Source organism: Cataglyphis hispanica, chromosome 14, assembly GCF_021464435.1.
Source record: "Cataglyphis hispanica isolate Lineage 1 chromosome 14, ULB_Chis1_1.0, whole genome shotgun sequence".
NCBI classification, from domain to species: Eukaryota; Metazoa; Arthropoda; class Insecta; order Hymenoptera; family Formicidae; genus Cataglyphis; species Cataglyphis hispanica.
In genome coordinates, this window is record NC_065967.1 from 2,131,394 (window position 1) to 2,151,318 (window position 19,925).

General features: G+C 33.0%; 5 protein-coding genes across 9 annotated transcripts in view; 2 read left to right on the forward strand and 3 right to left on the reverse strand.

The window, feature by feature from the left end:
* The window catches only part of LOC126854390 (cell adhesion molecule Dscam2-like), a 114,163-nt gene that overhangs the window by 74,523 nt on the left and 19,715 nt on the right, over positions 1-19,925 (reverse strand).
* LOC126854399 (apoptosis-inducing factor 3) lies at positions 2,022-6,413 on the forward strand. Of its 3 annotated transcripts, none has more exons than XM_050601073.1 (7): positions 2,022-2,176; positions 4,292-4,584; positions 4,663-4,999; positions 5,100-5,450; positions 5,526-5,731; positions 5,796-6,012; positions 6,129-6,413. In XM_050601073.1, exons 1-7 carry the CDS (start codon positions 2,110-2,112, stop codon positions 6,392-6,394), a joined length of 1,737 nt encoding a protein of 578 aa, XP_050457030.1. In that variant the 5' UTR covers positions 2,022-2,109; the 3' UTR covers positions 6,395-6,413. The 3 variants fall into 3 exon arrangements, with proteins under 3 accessions (XP_050457030.1, XP_050457031.1, XP_050457028.1); XM_050601074.1 differs by lacking the exon at positions 2,022-2,176 and adding an exon at positions 2,583-2,731; XM_050601071.1 differs by lacking the exon at positions 2,022-2,176 and adding an exon at positions 3,714-3,861.
* LOC126854414 (ribosomal protein 63, mitochondrial) lies at positions 6,346-7,161 on the reverse strand. The gene is made up of 2 exons (XM_050601103.1): positions 6,975-7,161; positions 6,346-6,826 (listed from the first exon to the last, which is right to left on the reverse strand). The coding sequence occupies exons 1-2, from the start codon at positions 7,034-7,036 to the stop codon at positions 6,568-6,570; spliced, it is 321 nt and encodes a 106-aa protein (XP_050457060.1). The 5' UTR covers positions 7,037-7,161; the 3' UTR covers positions 6,346-6,567.
* Positions 7,752-11,622, reverse strand: LOC126854397 (tudor domain-containing protein 3). 3 transcript variants are annotated; one of them, XM_050601068.1, is made up of 11 exons: positions 11,232-11,622; positions 11,011-11,095; positions 10,695-10,894; positions 10,470-10,614; positions 10,104-10,337; positions 9,891-10,024; positions 9,584-9,823; positions 8,844-9,486; positions 8,658-8,771; positions 8,480-8,570; positions 7,752-8,336 (listed from the first exon to the last, which is right to left on the reverse strand). In XM_050601068.1, exons 1-11 carry the CDS (start codon positions 11,255-11,257, stop codon positions 8,158-8,160), a joined length of 2,091 nt encoding a protein of 696 aa, XP_050457025.1. In that variant the 5' UTR covers positions 11,258-11,622; the 3' UTR covers positions 7,752-8,157. The 3 variants fall into 3 exon arrangements, with proteins under 3 accessions (XP_050457025.1, XP_050457024.1, XP_050457026.1); XM_050601067.1 differs by having other exon boundaries at positions 7,752-8,348; XM_050601069.1 differs by having other exon boundaries at positions 7,752-8,333; positions 11,232-11,621.
* On the forward strand, positions 13,013-19,863 carry LOC126854412 (CD151 antigen). Its single transcript, XM_050601102.1, has 7 exons — positions 13,013-13,284; positions 17,255-17,352; positions 17,489-17,683; positions 17,850-18,020; positions 18,119-18,211; positions 18,759-18,899; positions 19,374-19,863. The coding sequence occupies exons 2-7, from the start codon at positions 17,275-17,277 to the stop codon at positions 19,419-19,421; spliced, it is 726 nt and encodes a 241-aa protein (XP_050457059.1). The 5' UTR covers positions 13,013-13,284; positions 17,255-17,274; the 3' UTR covers positions 19,422-19,863.

Here is a 19,925-nt window from a genome sequence, read left to right on the forward strand (position 1 = left end):
TATGTACACCGAGCCACATCATCGGGTGGGGGAGGGGAGGAGAGCGGGGTAACCGACCGCCATCAACCACCGACCTCAAAGAGCGAGGGGCTCCCGCGTAACCTTACGCCATCTCCCTCCCCCCTCCCCGCTACCACCCCTTCTTCCCTCTCCGTCACTGACGCTTCGCCACCACCACCGTCATCGCCGCCGCCGCCGCCAGGCACAAATTAAATATCCGTGCAGTGCACGTAGCCGTTTACCCCTACATCGGGTGTCGGCTGCTCTGTTTTTCATGCATCGTTGGACCAAATTTCTCTTTTGAAGGTTCTCTAAGAGCTACTAATTTAAATTGCGCGAGTCTCGAGTTGCGCGGTTTTTATTTTTTCCTTTTCCATTCTCCCTCTCTCTCTCTCTCTCTCTCTCTCTCTCTCTCTCTCTCTCTCCCTCTCTCTCTCTCTCTCTCTCTCTCTCTCTCTGTTCCTCTTTTTATCCGAGTTCGCGTGAAAGATCAAGTGTGTTATTGGCAGGAGATTGAAACGTTTCGCGGCGAAACGGAAAGAAAAGAAGCGAGACAGTCTCTTCATTTACGATGCAACTGGTTTTTTCTTGTACAGAGAAACGCGGGAAACACCTGCGGGAACGGTCCGAAATGCTTTGAAGTGCGGAATGATAATTTCAAATATTTGTCACAGATATTGAAAAGCATTTCAAGTTTAGTATTTTTTTTTTTTTTTTGTTTCCCCATTTCGATCGTATCTTCAATACTTTCAAAGCGCGTTTAAAACTATTACTTTATCTCATGAAGTATTGACAAGAAATCACAAATCCATTAACTATGAATAAAATTGCCACCAAGTTTTACAATTTTGTATCGGTTTTTTTATATATCTCATTTATCGTTTTACAAAAAAGAATCGAATAAATACAATAAAATAAAAATTTAATAAGGATAATTTACCTTAAGATAAGTATAGAGAAAATTGTAATATATACAGATTCTTCTTCCACGATTTAAATCGGCACTGCTCAAATAAGATAAGATCCAATCTCACCGCCAGAACAGAACTGAATATAGGAACATTGAAAGAAGCCCAAGAAAGTGGGTGCACACGACATCTAGTGAGTTTCAATATAACTGCAATATTATTATCAATTGATTTCAAAGCACACGAGTAATTATCTACATTTTTATTGTTATCAGCCGCAGTTCTTATTCTAGTCGCAAGATTTGCTTTCAGATGGCGATAAATGCACGTAAATTATATTTTTCCTGCAAGAAAAGAAAAATATAATTTACATCTTCAATAAAAAAATTAATATCTTTAATTTTGCTGTCCAAATGTCATTTATAAGATTACTTTGATAATATCCTCTCGATGCTTTATTTTTTTACTTTAATTACCTGCAAAAGTGTGATGTGCGTGTATGTATACGTGAAAAATTTTCATGAGATCACAGGTTCTTTAAAAATAATAAATTTTAATAAAATAATCTGCAAAAGTTCTCTCATTATATATATTCGTACATTTCCTCGAAAATAAAATATATCGCAAAATATAGATTTTTGAGAAATGTGTGTGACTTGATATCAAAATTAATATACGCGAATCATTTTTTAATAAATAATCCTCACGATTAGATTTATTCGCGCGGCTTCTTAATAAATAATTCCGCTCAACCGTAAAATATATTCTTTATATGTCTCTCTTGTGGCAAGAGTGTGTGTCATAATCGAATGAGTCACGATATCTTATCGCGTTCATTGCGGTTCCTTGGAACTTTTGGAAGCAAAATTGAAATTTCGCCGAGATCAGGTCTCTCGTTATCGCGCGCATTAAATAAGAAAACCGTACTACATTCGATTTTGTCGGAAGAAAAAGCTAGCGGGAAGGGCTTGCATGATACGGTACGGTAGGTATGTATCGATCACAATGTGAAAGTTTCCTCGAGAAAATCTAAACGTCGCCATCTCAAACGACGAATATCTCAAGGTCGGACCGCACTTCTCTTATTGTTCGTAGATCGTGAAAATACTCTAGACAGATGATCGCGGTCGGCCAGTAAGTACACAACGCGTGCTTTCTCCTCTCGCAATCAGTTTTCGGCTAGTGTTTTGTTTGCAAAAATATGGGCTCGGGTCATTGCAAAGGATTCCGAATAAGGAAACCCAATTACAATGAATCCACCGCAACAGGTGCGTATCTCGTACAAAAATCAATTATAAGGAAAACGGGAGAATTAAAAAATCTGGAACGAAATCATTTCTCAGATTTTTCTCTCTTATTGTTAGCATTTAGTTATTGTTACTAGTTAGTGATATTGTACCTCATTTTTGTTAAAACTTCTTTCGCTAATTGCTTTTGATTAATTTTAATGACGTGTGCGCTCGCGTCGAAAGATTATTTGCTTTGAATTTTTTTAAGAGCCTGTGAAAATAAATCTTTGTTAAATTTAATGTTTATTTCGATTTTAAGATTATATATAAATTTCTTGAGATTATATATAAATGAGTCGGAACAATTCATTAAATTAACGATAGAAAATTACATGTAATACAGTGACTATAATATAGTTCGTGAAAAAGTCGCTATTATTTAGTACGAAGACGCATGATCAAATCGTACTGACAGCTAGACAGCTGACAGTTTCTAGTACTTTGCGAGAATCGATGCAGTAACGTGTGTCATGACGTTTGCACTTAGAAGGAGATGGGTAGCTTTCATGGACTCGTTCTTACATCGTTTTCTGGGTAGGCTTTCGCAATATTTCCCATACAAATCAAACAAAATAGATACGGAATAGGACAATGCTTTTACTTTTTTTAATCGCATATCACATATCGGAAATTGTATTGTATGATAATTGTTTTGTATGATCAAAAGTACTGCTTATAATTAAAATAAACCATTGTACTTCTATAAGAGTTAGGTTATAATATTTACAAGAAATATGAAAAGGAGAGAACAGTAAAAAAACATGTAATATATCATATTTGTGTAGACATTTATATGACATTTATATTTATTGACACGAGTCATTATAACGGTTGTTCTATCTATAATAAAATACAAAAATTACGAAACAAATATATATATTATTTCATAACAAAAGCAGAAATTATTCATTTAAGCAATTGTAGAATATATATTTTTGCTTTTATTTTTTGCTAATTATATCTGCTACATTTTTATTCGTATGTTTCTTTATATTACCGATAAATAAAAATTATGCGACTGAGTGTATATTAAAAATTATGAACTGTTATCACTAACACATCAAAATAATTTCAATAATAAAAATGTGCAAATTCATAAAAAAGAAGGGTTAATTATATTTTCACGTAATTTACAATGAAATTTCTGCGTGTTTGCATATTCATGAAAAAGGCTACTCTCACATAAATATAAATATTGAAAAAAAGATCCGACTTTTTTTTGCACGTAACATATATAGTGTGTACGTATACATATTTATTATATGTATTATACATATTTATGTATCTGTGTCACGTGCACGACACGAATTGTCAGATGTAATATGACAAAGCAGATCACGCAAAGCACTATCTTCGACGTGCTGTTACTTTATTCGATCGTAAGATTGTATCTTGAGAAAAGTTCTCGACCAAATTAGTGTCACGGAATCATTAAATCGTCGATAACCGATAACCTATCGGACAGTGCAGCTTTCCACGTACGAGATAATAGTAACTTGGGAAATTCCCATTCCTTCTCTAATTCCTCTAGTTTTCTTTATACATATTTATCGTATTCAATTGTATGCTACGCTATATAATTAATGCGAGTTATTTGTTATACATATTATTGACGAAATATGTTGTTTTGATATGGAGATATTCAGTTGCCCGATTGATCAAAGGTAGCGTTCTTCTCGAGTTTATAAATGATTTTCCCACAATTATTCTAATTCTATTGTTTTGAAATTATTATGGAGACGTAAAAAATTTGAATTTTTTGATTAATTATTATGTAGAATTATTAAAAATATCCAACTTTTATATTTATTTTTGTATTCTCACATTTGATGATATATTTCACTAATATTTCATATGTACAGATAAATCATAATTTAGAATTTTATAAGGTTTAATATTTTATTAGAATATACATTTGATTATGTTAAATAAAATTAGAGAGAAAGAAAATTATAATAATAATAATATAACAGGAAATATACAGAAATATAATATATTACCATGTTGCTGCATTTGTGAATGCACCTGTTTTGCTCTGCAGATCTGATAAAATATGTAAACTGTAAATTAATTTGTTTTATTCTCACATGTCAGGTTCTCAAGAACAGAATGACTATATCGAAGGTGTGGTGTGCAACCAGCAAGATATCAACGAAAATGAAATGAAATTACTACCGCTTGGAGATACTAAAAATAAAATTTTGTTAATAAAACAAAAAGGAAAATTGCATGCAATTGGTAATAAATGTACACATTATGGAGCTATGCTACATACTGGTGCATTAGGAGAAGGACGAATAAGATGTCCATGGCATGGAGCTTGCTTTAATATTAAAACTGGAGATATTGAAGATTATCCGGGCTTGGATTCTTTACCATGTTACAAGGTATTCGAATAATTCATAAATTTTTCAAAATTTTATTTTATATTTTTGCTTATTTATCTATTTCTTTGTATTTTATAGATTCACGTAGATGAAGCTGGTCTAGTACACGTAAAGGCCAAACGTAAAGATCTGGATATTAATAAACGTGTAAAGGCCATGTCTGCACATGATCCTGAAAATACAAAAACAGTCGTTATAGTCGGTGGAGGACCGGCGGGTGCAACTTGTGCAGAGAGTTTGCGACAAGAAGGTTTCACAGGACGCATTGTTATGGTATGCAGAGAGAATGCTCTACCCTATGATCGAACAAAAGTATCCAAAGAGTTAGATTTCAATGTTCAGAAGAAAGCATTACGGGCTCCTGAGTTTTATAATAAACACACAATTGAAAGAAAACTTGGTGTAGAAGCTATAGGTATAAGCTATTACATACTACTTGATACCTATATAGTTCAATTACATATATTATATGCTTTACATTTTATTATAATATTATTACTTTTATTTTTCTTCAGGCCTGGATACCACTCAAAATATTGTTAAACTGAATAACAATGAGAACTTAAAATATGATGATCTATTCATATGCACAGGCAGTAAACCGAGAATACCAAATATACCCGGAAATAATTTGTCCAACATTTTTGTGCTGCGAGATTATACTGATTCACTAAGCATATATTCACAACTGTCTCTCACAAAACATGTAGTTATACTGGGATTAAGTTTCATCGCCATGGAAGTGGCAGCTAGTTGTATCAACAAATGTGCATCTATTACGGTAATAGGACGCGATACTGTACCTCTCAGAGCGATATTCGGCGCGGATATTGGTGATAGAATAAAAAAAGAACTTGAAGCAAAGGGTATTATATAAAGTTATTACGCATAGTATTATGAATTATGCAAATTTATATAGTAATAATAAATTTTTTAATCAGGGATAAAGTTTATTTTTCAAAACAATATCAAGCAATTTATTCCAAAGAAAGATGAAGAAAATGTTTTGGATAAAGTCGAACTTATAGACAGTCAGATTTTACCAGCGGATATAGTTATTCTTGGATTAGGAACTACTCTTTACACAGATTGGCTGAAAGAATCAGTTGTTAAAATGAGGAATGATGGCAGTATATTAGTAAATAAGGTACAACTTTTAAGCAATACATATTGTTTTATATTTTGATAACTGATAATATATTAAATTATAGCATCTGAAAACGAATGTACAAAATGTATATGCTGGAGGTGATATAGCTTATGCACCAATATATGGATCCGATAATACATTGGCTACAATAGGTCATTATTCTTTAGCCCATTATCATGGCAAAGTTGCAGCTCAAAACATATGTGGTAAAGAAACTCCTTTGAAGACAATACCGTTCTTTTGGATCAATTTACTGGGTAAAAATTATAGATATGCAGGTAATTTTAATAATATACAAATATAAATTATTGCAAAAATGTAATAATTATTAATAAAATAATTCTTAATGTTAGTGGACTTATGAAGTTTTTTTATTTTTTTATTTATTTTTCAGGTCATGGCAAGCCTACTAGTATAAAAATTCATGGCTCATTGGATAAATTAGAATTCTTTGCTTTCTATATTAAAGATAGCAAAGTAATAGGAATGAGCAGTGTTAATGCCGATCCTATTGTATCAAATTTTGCAAATCTACTTTATGAAGGAAGGACATTAACAGAAGAGGAAATTAATATGGACCCATTTGGTTGGATAAGAAATAAGCCAAAGGATGCATTAACGAAATTTAAAGACACCTTTTTAGTAGATGTAAAGGCTTGAATCATATACAAATAATATAATTCAGTTTTTTGAAATAATGTCACAGTATTAACTCCATCTTTTGATTTGTACATTACCAATATATCGATCTTATCAAGCTTACGTAATATATTCAGTATATTGTATCAATTTACATAAAATTGTTGAAAAAAAAAAAAAATTACGACATTCTTCTAATCCCATCCTTCCGTGACTCTCAAATGGTGTAGACGTTCTGCAATAGTGATTTCCTTTTGGTATTCCTGTTTTCTTTTTTCATACATTTGTTGAAAAAACTTTTCTATTTTTTCTGATGTTCGTGCATGACCATGAGATTGCTCGATTGTAAGATAAGGATGTCGCAAAATCAACATGTTTTGTTCTTCTCTTTCAAAATCATTCTTCATCTTATATAAATCGTGCAGAGATGGTTTCTTAACTATACGATATTTTCTGTGATACAAAAAATTTACGAAGAATATATATATCCATGTAACATGAAAATATTAGCAATATATATATAAATAGTGCGATTCATAAAATAATTTTCGTTAAATAAAACGCAAGATTACTTCTTGTGTACAAGAATCACAGAACTCACCCTCTAAATCTATATGGCATTTTAGGTTTAGAAATGTGTAATAGAATTAATCCAAGCCGCATTGTAAATCAGATGCTATGTACTTTTAAATAAATCGTATTTAATAAAGGTTATGTCACTGTGCACCACAGCTCCACCATATAATCCCCACTATTGCGCCTGCTCTTTCACTATCCGCTACTAGAATGAAATTGTGCGCATGATCAATTTATGAATAAAAGTTCAATTTTTTTATCTGCCTATGAGAAAATGTAAAACGCATACAAATACAAATTAATAATATATAAATACATAAAGAAAAATTACATATTTCAAAAATTTGTATTATTTTTTTTTTAAATCATATTCGGATTTATCAGAGCTCAGAATTTCTTTTGAAATCTGAATAAATTATTTATTTTAGTTCGTTTTATCTTTTATCAGGATAATACTTCGCTAATTCTTTTGTAGCGTGTATGTTTCATTAAATTTATATGTTTTACACGACAAGCGATAGTTATTAACCAATTTATAGGTATGCATTATTTTTAGGAAAATGGGATATTTCAATATACTTTTGTGTTAACTATCTTATTAAAGAAAACTCTAAACTTTTGTATTTTTTAATATTCTCAAAAAAATTCAATTTACAATTTATATAAATTTGATTTATCTCCTTTGGATCACATTTTCCTGTAAGATTAAAAATTTAAATCGGAATTGTAGTTTGTATATCTCAGAAAAGTATATGAGGATAACTTTGACGATTTTTCGAAGGTAAAAATAAAACGGACGAAATTTCATTACAATTGTATTATGGCTAAAATGGACGAGGTACAGACATTGCCCTGTTTTGCAGTAATAAGAATCAATTTTCCTACAATATAAATATTTCATACAATACAAATAATATTTCAAGAACACAGTCGACTTTTTTACAATAAAAGTTTTGTGATTCTTTCTTCTCATGTACAGTGTGAAACATCAACCTGCTCGATATTAAGTTATCGCGTATTTAATTTGACTCGAGTGGAAATTAAATGTTGCACATAATTCCTGCTTAGTAATATTTATGATATCTAAACTGTCAAATTTAGTTTGTGACAATCTATTAAATCAACCTTCAGTAGCAAGTGCAACTGCCTCAATATTTAGTAAGAACTGAATATTTCTTTTACTAAAGATGTGTAAGACTAGAGTTATATTAAAGAAAAGAATTATGTTGGATATTAGTTTGACTATTAATTGGCATAGAAGTGTGGCTTCTTTGCGCTGGCGGTTGATAAATGGGTTGTGTACTCCGTTGTTGATTCCGCTTTTTATTGTACCCCTTATTCCCACCAACAGTACCGTTTCCACCTCGTCGAAATTCCATAGGTGCTGCTGTCACAATTTCTAATTAAATTACATCTCTTTCGCGCGAGAATGCCCGCGATATACTAAAGAATTTTATATAAATGTACAAAACATAAATCGCTCTTTACTTTGAGAAGTTTAATATTTGAAGACAATGATTTATCACTCACCATTTATGTGATTGTGACTTTGATCATAACGTGGCTGTCGATTGTTGGAACGTTGATCTTGCCGTCTCATATCTGAGACATGATCTTGATACTATTGCGATAATTAAAAATAAAGAATATTGTTATAAATATATACCTTACTGTTATCTATTTATTTATATTGTGCAATTTTACGTACGTCATCTGTTATTGGTATACAATCCACTTGAAGTACCTCCTCATAGTTCTCAAATCCCTTGAATTGCACTACGCAAGTCCTTTCGGAAACACCAGTAACTTCGGCATTGTAATACTATAAATTTTGTAATGATAAATTAAATGTCTCATGACTACTATAAACTATGTAAAGAAAGATAGTACATACCCTATTATCTTCCCAATATTTGGCCATACACTTGTCACCTACTCGCCATACCCATGCATTGTTGGTGGAAGTATTATGATTATTATAATTGCTTTCGCTTCTTTGTAAGTTAGGATTCCCGGACATCCTGTTCCCAACATTATTATTGGACTGATATTTAAGTTGGTTCTTAAAATTCTGTTCAGTTGTATTAGATGTGTAACCTACTTTCGAGGTTCCACTTTGTTGCGCTCGATTTTGTCTACCATAAGATGCGTCATAAGAATGCCTATTCTTAGCTTCGGGATCGAAGTGATTATAGCTTTTGTTACTACTGAGATTCTTTTCTTGTAGTTCAGCCTGATTTTTGTTATAATTCTCATTACCACTATCAGCATTTACGCTACTTGTGCGCGACTGAGCAAACATATTCTTATAATCATTTGGCTGAGATTTCTGATACGCTTCTCTGCCACTGTCGTATTGATACTGATACTGAAGTTCTTGATTACGTTGAAATCTTGGTGGTTTATTTTGCTGTGCATGAGTAGCACCGTTATATTGCAGGTACATGGCAGAATTGCTGTTATTTGTTCGTTTGCTATTTTTATGTTCCTCCAAATGTCGTGGAGGAGGTTGATACCCGCGGCCACTTTTTTGATTTCTATTAATAAAAAAAATCGATATTAGAACAATCAACTGACTTTCGTTATAATTAACTTTCGTTAAATGCTATTATAATCATCTTGTAAGTTACATACCGCCCACCTCTTCCACTTTGTGCATCGTTGCCTCTCGATTCAAGACGATCTTGATTATTTTTACTATTTTGTACATAGTTGTTTTGTGACAAATTAACTGTTTCGATGCTTTCAGGTTGCACAGGTAGTTTATCTTCGAGAAAATCAAATAGAGATATTTTTCCACTGCTGGGTTTACTCTCTTCAGTTTTTTTGTCACGTTTGCCACGTGGCTCTCGCGGTTCTCGAGACTCTTTAACGCTTTTGCAATATAAAATTATAATTTGAATAAGAAAGAGAACTAAAGAAAATAGAAATTAATACTTACTTATGCTTAGTATCGGTTTTTTGCAGGCTTCTAAGAGCTCTATCCACATTATTTCTGTTAATTCTTAAAGCATATTCTGCTTGCTCTATAGTAAATCCCCGATCTATAATTTTTTGTACACTATGATCTAAAAGCTACAAAAAAATATAAATCAGTTTTTTTTAATATTATTAATTTATAAACTGACTGGAAAAGAACAAAAACAAAATAAACCTGCTTATTTCCGCCGCCAAATACTTTCTTACTGCCTTGTTTGGCAGCTTCTGCTATTGCATCTTTACGTTGGGCCTCAAACTCTGTATTCTCTTTACTAGCTTTTTCTTTTTCTATTAGTGCTTTAAAGTTTTTATCTTGCTCTGAAACTTTTATGATCTTTTTACCGAATGGTATCCATGGTGGTGGTCCACCTTCTTCAGCCGATCTTACACGAGTATGTGAAGCTAATTTCTATAACAAAAGTAGTTGTATATATTTTTTGCAAATAAATAAATTATTATTAGTTAATTAAGATAAAAACTATTATAAATTCTAATTTTCTGCATCTATATTTTTGCATATTTATTATAGAGTATAATTTACCTTATTTAATTCCCATTTTTCAACTAAATTGATAACTCTTCCCCCGAGTATATGAACTATATGTGGGTTCAATAAAAGAATTCCATGTGATACAGGTAAGATTCCTGACTTTATCAATATCTTCGTACCAGGTGGTGTATTTAAACTAATAGCATATAAAATTGATACAAAATAATTGTAAAAAAAATAATATATAAAAGCTAATGCAAAATTTTATATACTTACTTTAAAGCTGATATATGTTCAATTTCTAAAGCTTGAAAATTATTTTTACCATCTGTCAATGATAATTTTAACATTCGTGGGGCTGTTCTTGATTCTTCATTTCCCTTGGGTGCAGAAATATTACGTATTTTTTGTATTTGTAGCACAATATTGCCCTGATTGATATCTCCATTTCCACTACCGATCTCTCTTAAGTCAAGCTATAAATAATTTTTTTTTCACATATATATCTTCAATATTATTTACATCAATTTCAAGTTTAAAAGTTTCTAAAGTTTGATTCATGTGTAAATAGAGAGAATCATATAATACATACATCTAACAATCGTTTTATTATCCTTTGCGTGTCACTTATGCTGCCCGAATCAGTTGCCACATTATAACCATGATCAGACAAGTACCTAATGATAAGTAATTACAAATATTAATAGTAATTCAGATAATCAATGAGCTATTTGATCTTCTTGAGAATATATCTTTTCTTTAGCAGGGAGACTCAGCAAGTGGAGTGCGATGATGAGTATACATCCTACTCACCATCCTAACGCCTCTAGATTTTCCATGTCTATGCCGGACTTTCTCTTTGTTGGATAAAAATTTGTCGCGTCTCATTGAATTGACGCACAGCCTTCGTAAAGCGTTATTATTATTATGCTATTCGTGACTTTGCGTTGAACGTTCTGTATGCGCCTAGTATACAAAAACATTTGACAGTTGACAATTAAGTTAAACTGCGATTGATCTCAGCTGATCTCAGTGTAGTCGTCTTGACGGTGGTTCAACCATCAATATCTCGATTCTGTTAAGATGTTTATAGGCCTGGCCTATCACACGAAACAGCTGATACAACTATTATAATCTGAAAGAAACCGCACCTATCCAATCTGAAAACACACTCGTCTCCATCTTGCATTCTTGGAGCAGCGTGCCCGAGTTGAACTCGATAGACATCTCGATAATGAGAGATATCGATAGAATCGCCGTTTGCGCACAATTCAAAGAAAATTTCTTTGGACTATATAGTTTATTATGATTAATTGACATTTTTACATTTTCTACAGTTTTAAAAATTATTTAAATTTCGGAATAAAATAATATTATATAAATTGATAACGCCTTGATAATGAAACACTCTTATTATATTTTATGTATTTCACAATATAGAAATGTAAAGCATCAAATTTATGTGAATAAAATTTGATTATTCTTTTGTGATATATGAAATACGTATATGTCAAGATAATTAAGTTTAATATTATATGTACATTATGCCAAGTGTACAGAATCATCATATAGTAATGGCTTGATTAAAGCCCTTAGCCTGGATGACGATTACTTCAATTAGAACCAACGATTATTACTTGGGTGGAGCAGTCGTTGAACAAACGCTGAAATTACCACTATCAAATACGAATTAACTTTGTAAATGACATAGGCATGTGATATATGTGCTAAAAATGATCATGACCCACCCGTCCTGCGTTTTACATTATATATCATTGACAGTTAATACAACTTACTTTGTAAAATTTATAATAATTACGAGCACTCTTGAAAATATAGAGAAAGATGTATATAGAAAATATTTATAACCATTAGAGAAAGAAAGATGCAAAATAACAGGTTTTAAATTTAACAGATTAATTTAAATCAAATTTAATTTATGTTTTTGTCAAAATTATTTCCTATAATATTAGAATAAAATAAATAATTAAACATGTATTTAAATATATAGAAAATTATAATGTAATATGATTTACTTTTTTAAGGATAATTTTATGTTTTTTTTTTATATAAAAATGATTAAATGAGAGTAAAGGGGATCGTTCCTCCTTTTCCGCGCAGCACTTGTCGGATTAAAAACCCCTCGTACCGAAAGTAAAACATTGCATTCCTTTTAGCAACGAATGTAATCGATATCTCAGTGACAATTAGCAAGATAAATAGATCGTCTTTTCCGTAAGCAACAAATGACTTGATTATCACATCTATATTCTTGTTCGAAAGTGGGACTCCGAGAAGTGATCCCTCGTGTATCTCAACGTGTTGTGTCTTACTTATAAATGCATATGCGCATACGTAGTTCCCCACTTTTGTTGACCCCCATCACACGATTTTTCTTGTGTACAATGGCTCGCACTATAGTTGGACCACAATAGTAGTAGCGTACACGCAACGTATGGTATAGTAAACGATGACTCGTTGAGGGAGAATCTAGTATACGAGTATAAGAGAAAGAAAAAGAGAGAGGGAAAGAGAGAGCGAGATGCAAACAGAAGGACAGAGGCGGAAAGAGAGAGTGAGCGAGGTAGAAGTTCACTCGGTCTTACCATTTCAGTTTCACTTCGGCTCGGCCTGTAATCGCGCGTGTCCGTGTCTCGGCGCCTCGATTCGAATTATATCATCGGAAACGAAAATCGCTTGATCGACATTCTAAAATTCAATTAATTTCTTTTCGACACGAACTAAGCTAATTTGTTTCGGCATTTCGTTTCGAAGCGGGGGAGGCTTTTCACAAACGGGAGAAAGGAATTGTTTGCTTTTCCGCGACCGCTGCTGGCTGGAGAAAGGAAGCCGGCCAGGGATCAACGTGAGTAAAAGATGTTGAGCAATCGATCGGCGTCGGTCAGAGAACATCCAGCTGCGATTCTCCTATAGAAACGGTTTTTATTCCGTTCTCATTTCGATCAAAATAGAGACGCGAGAAGCTACGTGCTACGTCATAGTGTTATTCATCCGCCAACTTCCACGCCGTAACGTGTTCGATATGTGTATTAATTACAGATTCGGTGTTTCGTGTTTTCGGTAGATTTTTGTTCTACAAAGAATAGAAATTTCTAATTGAAATTTTCTACTTTTTGCAGAAACCTACGTTTTGTGAATTTTTATACCCGAAGTTGGATGTTGATATAAATAAAATTATTAACATATAACACAACAAACTAATTTATTCCACTTTTGAAATAAGTTTTCTCTTCTTTAATTCAACGATGACAGTTTTGTTAATATTATTCTAAGCATGTGAATCAAAAAAGGAAACGTCTAATTTATTGACGGAATGACACGAGGATTAACTTACGCCCACGTTCGTCAAATAATATCAATCTGTAAAGTAGCCAAGCGAGAGAAACAGCGCGGAAACTTTCTTGTTTCATGTGTTAATTTAATTTACGTTTAAACGAGCTCGATGACTAATAAATTAAAGCTACTGATTATGCGAGTAATCGCTAATTTGCCGCGTAGTTTCGTTATGTTTATGTCTTCAAGTAATCACCACACTTTTGATGCGCATTAATTGCGTATCACTTTGACAAGAGGCTAGTTTTGGTTATCGATGATATGAAATGTTATAATTTAAATTGATTAGACTATCTTTCTCATTGACCCAATCATTCCGTAATTTAAAATTTATATAGCAATATAAGAAAGATAACATTTTTATCTTTTTTACGTAAATTTCAAATATATATTCACGCATTCAATTATATATTTCAAATTTTCTGTTTCAAAAACAGATGATTCTATAAAAAAAATATTTTACATAAACGTGTTATATCTTATCGAAATATAAAATTAATCTCTTTCAAGTGCAATGTTAAGTGACCAAAATCAATATAAAACATCTTGCGCCCTTTCTGAAGCCAGATTTTGGGGAATCCCCCTTCTCTTATATTAATGTCCTCAACCATTAATGTCACCGTATATTTACAAAGAGAAGTCATGAAAAATACTTTTAGCCATAAAATAGTCATAAAATTATTACGTTTACCACAAGTTACACAACATGTTTAATGCTCCAAACTTTGCAGATTTTACAACTTCCCCTCTGCCCATTATTTCAAATATAAAAGCGTTAAGTATCTTAAAATAATTACCAACGTGATGAGAAATTTTACTCGCGCGCGATATTTTTATTCTAAATAATTTCGCGAAAGAGTATTGAAATCACCGAGTCTCCTTGCAACTTTGAAATACCACGTAGCGTTTGTCATCTCGTACGCCGGTATTGTTGATTTGTACTTTGACAAATATTATGGTATTTATGAAAATTACCGTAAATCTCACGATAACAAATGCTTGTAAATCGCAACAACGATACGCGATGACGCCTCAGTTGTCAGTCTCGTCCCCGGCTGAAACGTGCTCCGGTTGTGTGTGTGTCACGTGAGCTTGTACAAGAACGCGCAGTTTGGCGACGGTTACGAGAGCGATAGTTAAATATGAAAAGAGGGGACAGGAAAGCAGGATCGTAGTAATACTACTGGGAGGAAGAATAAAACCTGGCGACCTCGGACGACCGAGATTAACTCCCGATTCATCGAAGGATCACTTCTCAGGCACCTTCTTCTTCCTACGCTCTTCCCGTTGTCTACGATTTCTTTCGACAATTGTCTCGCCAACAAGATTATTTAGAGGTGTTTATGTTACGTGTGTGTGTTTATTTTTATCGCGCACAAAAGAAACGTTTCGCTCGCATCATGTGGCTAAATACGTTGGTTACAAAAAATTTCCTATAAACACGGTACTTTTTATTAAAAAACGAATTCTTTCTCTGACATTTGTAAAAATGTATGAAATAATCGTGATTTCAGAAGTTTTTGGGCCGAACGAAGCATTTTTCGATTCATATTTATAGGAAATTTTTTATTCAGGATTAAATTTTCTATAAAATCTTAAAGTCTGGTCGGAACGCTTGGAGCCCACCTTGTATGTATGTCAGCATCCCGCATGCTTACAACGCTTTTTAACTAAATGATATCAGATCTTTATTCAAACAATTGCATCGGTGCTGTCGAGATTTATGATGAACATAAATTCATTTTAACATACAATATTCAAAAAATAATCTAACAGAATTTTTAATTTTATGGAGATAAAAATCAATTTTAAAAATATGTAATTTTATATACAAGATACAGTGAGAGTTATTTCTTATCTATTTTAAATTAATTTTCTTAATTTTAAAGTGTTTTTGAAAAAAATAATTTATAACTTTATTTTATAACTTCAATATTTATTAATCTGACTTTTATATATATTCTTAGTGTTCTAGAGTATTCTATAAATGATTCTCGTATGACTTAATCTCGCTTCGCGGAATTAAGATTAATCTGCAATGTGAAATGAAGTGATTCAAGCGCTTCGCGAAATATGACGAAGGTAGCTCGGCCGCATGATGTCATTTGCGGGATGCGAGATTGCAAGTGCGAGCATAATCGCCGCGCGTCATTTTTACGCTTCGCTCTGGCCGTGGATTACTTAATGCCAAGGGAGAAGCCACTTTCTCTCTCGGTCTTGTAATGTATTTTCGAGCCAGTACTTGCGTCGATGTATACGTCTGCGAGGTCGGTATCAAATGCGCGTTACAAAACACGCAACCTTACATAGGTGCGGTATGCGAGATTGCACGGTAGGATAGCGATTAACATGCGCGTTACTTCGAGGCATTCTTCTCTGTATTGTATTTCATTAAATTGCATTAAATGTATCCACATAGAATGTAAAACGACGAACATACGTCCGACAGGTGAACGCCTTCTCCAGAAATGGGACATTACGTCGATATATAGGATGTACTAAAAATCGCGCTTCCTGTCGACCCGGAGATTGACGGCATAAATAGACTGATGATTGAGCTATACTATATTACGGGGTTTTATTATGTATTCGGTAAACAGTAGGGAGCAATTGAGCTGTGTGCGCAGTATTTTCAAAACAGGAAATTGCTGACTATTTTCCATGAAAATTTACGTTGATCACACAAGCACCTGTTTTTCTTCCTTTTAACTCATGAATAATTATGCCAAACTAATGCGCATAAACAACTACGCAGCGGGAACAGCAGGCGTTTTGATTGAATTAGATCTTAACCTAATTGATAAAGAACATAATTGAGTCTCTTTAATTAAATTCAAATTAGTAAAATGCGTGCGCGCGTGTTCCCGCCATTAAATAATTAAAAAGAAATTTCCTTCGCGAATAACGCGTTAAAATATTTCCTTCTTAAATTCTTTTTTATCATTTTGCATGCTAAAAATATGAGCTCTATTGTCCAACTTAAACCATAAAGTTTAGAAAATTCCACGCCTATGGATATGGTCAAGGCTATAAAATATGGTGAACACAAGGTACTTCAAACTAGGCTAAAGTATGATGTCACCAAGATGTGTGACATAATTAAAAGCGATGCACGTGACTGTAAAGAAAATTTTACAAATTAAAGTCGCTGGCTTACTCATGATCCATGAGTCACTTATTGTTAGTATCATTATATTTAAGAGACGCGATAGGAAACAGAATAATATAACAAAAAAATGACAAGACAAAGAAAAAATCCATTTTATATTAAAGCGAAAAATTTAAGAAAATTGTTTGGGGTAAAATAAAACCATTTAAAAAAATCTTATTTCTTCATATAGACTATTTTAAAGCAACACCAGCATCATCACTAATTGAAACGCGGCAATAATATTTGTAAAATATTGAAAATTTATCTTTTTAACACTTTTGTATTTTTATTGTTAATTTTATTATTATTTTGTTTATTGCTTTGTTAATAGATTAACATCGATAAGAGAAAATGGGATACGGCACGGAAATGGATGGCTGTGGTCGTTTCATGAAATATTCCTTATTCTTTACGAACTTTATCATCTTCGTAAGTTTTAATTTTATGTAACTTTATCAAAGATATAATAAAGAAATATAAATATAATAAATATAAATATATATATAATAAATATGATAATAAATATAATTATTTATTAAAAACTTATTATTTATTTGTATTCTAGATTGGCGGGATTATCGTGACGGGTTTAGGCGTATGGGCCTTAGTTGACAATATACCATGGATAGGCGAACTCATGGGAAATAATTTGTTAACCGGTTCAGTTTACGTTTTACTGGTTGGCGGAATCCTCGTGACCCTTATCGCTTTCTTCGGATGCCTCGGAGCATCGCGAGAAGTCAAGTGTATGCTCTTGACAGTGAGTATCGAGGATTTAATTGCAGATTAAAGCTGCGACATTTGATATATCGCAATCTCTCCAGTATTACATTTCTTCGTGTCTAAGCATTACACTTCCATCGAAATAAATTTACGCAGACTTATTGATTTAGGATGTTGATTAATAATGAATATTTTTTTTTCAGTATTTCATAATCGTATTTTTACTATTCGTGATCATGCTTATTGGCGGCATTCTGGGATATGTTTTCCGTGAAAAACTACTAAACACGGTTGACAGAGAGATGAAGAGTTCACTCCGACTTTACGATCACCGCAAATCTATCCGGGATGCCTGGGATACCACTCAATCAACGGTGAGTAATTCTAGAGAATAATATTGTTATATTTTATGGACTTTACAAGAATTCGTCAAAATAATAGCAAAGCTAATTAAACGCTTTTATAAATTTAGCTCCACTGTTGCGGCGTTAGCAGCTGGAGGGACTGGGGAAATGTTGGCCTCAACGTGCCGGAGAGCTGCTGTCGAGAAATTCAACCGGGCCAGGTAAAAGAAATCGATTATCTTTCAACGCGGTCGCGTCGCTCGATGACGAAATAGTTATAGTCGATTGTACGACCGCGCATAAGTAATGACAGTAATTTCCTACGCACGTGCATCTGATAATATATCCATCGCGGCACGTTTACGATAACGATTACGGCCGTTTTTCCGTTGCTTAATGATATTCGCCAAGTCCTATTTCAAAAAGTTGATATCCAGAGAAGAGTTTTGCTCGTGCTTGTGCATATAACGGAATTTTTTTTTCATTAGATTGGCAATGATTTTTCATGTTTCCGTATTAGATTAGCGATTCCGCACAGATCCGCACGCGAATAATTATTCGCGGTTTAAGCAATATCGTTACGACTTTAAGATACCTCACGACCTGCCCGATTTTCCCCCAAACGGTCAAAGAGATCCTCAATTTGGCCGCAATTACTTAATCGGCCGAGTCTTAACCGCTCCGATCTGTCCTCTCACGCTTTCACTCCTCCGATCTACTTTCTCGACGACGAATGGTGTTTCTCATCACAGACGGATCTGTTTGCAGCGATTCCATTGCAATGCTGGCTCGGACACAGTAAATCCCTCGAATGCTTATGTGGAGGGTTGCATCAATGGAACGCGAATCTACTTGCAGCAACATGCGACTGTTGTGGGTGGTGCCGGTATTGCAGTCGCATGCCTCATGGTAAGGATGCCGTTTGCATTTTTATAGAATTCCCCTGTTAAATATAAATGAAGCCTGAGCGCTATAAAGTTAAACGAACCCGAGCAAATATCCCCTTAACGAGTTCATTTTACATTGCTCACCGAGATTTAATTTTAAAGACGGTCAAACCTACTTTTTTAAATTTATTTTTTAATTTTATTTTTCTTTCAATTCGAGATATATTCTTTAATATAAGTATTAAATATTTGTTATATATAATACATAATTTCTGAGAATTTTTTCTAAATTTTTATAAAACATTTTTCAAAAAATGGCTTTATCGTCTTTGAAACTAAACTAGCTTCTTCTTTCTTTTTTTTTTTTTGCTTGGTCATTTTACGATTAATTTTGCAACATTTTTTGCGTTAATAATGTTTAAGCAGATATCCTCTTATTTATTCGTCTATTATTTATATAGCAAATAGAATTATTTAACTTCTCGATTTGTTTCAGTTTTTTGGAATGATATTCTCCTGCGCGCTCTTCAAAATGATCGAATGACAGCAGGACAGATCTATGGTCTGAGGCTGTCCCCGTTTTTGTAAAGAGGGACGGAGAGGTGGTGAATATTCAAGATCCTCAGGGGATTTACGCAATTTCTCCAATCGACGAAATTACTCGTTGTTACAAGCGCACCTGATTATACCGTGATAATCAAAAAACGAATCTCTATCTGATTGTATAGTTTTCTCGTCAATGTATTACGTGTAATTAGCGTTACACATCATGATTACCATCTTACTCTTTACATTTTAGATATAATTTATATATATTTAAGATGTCTTCATTTAGTTGCATGTATCATTAGTATGATAATGCATCATGTACCTTATATATGTGCCGTAATAAATGCGATCCGTTTATTATGCATGTACACAACCCTTTCGATAGTTGTTATCGATTTATATGTATATCGAATGAAGCGAAAAAGTCAAATTTTCAATAGTTGTTTATTTCGAAATCCCACACAAGGAGTTATCATAATCTAATATATTACATAATTTA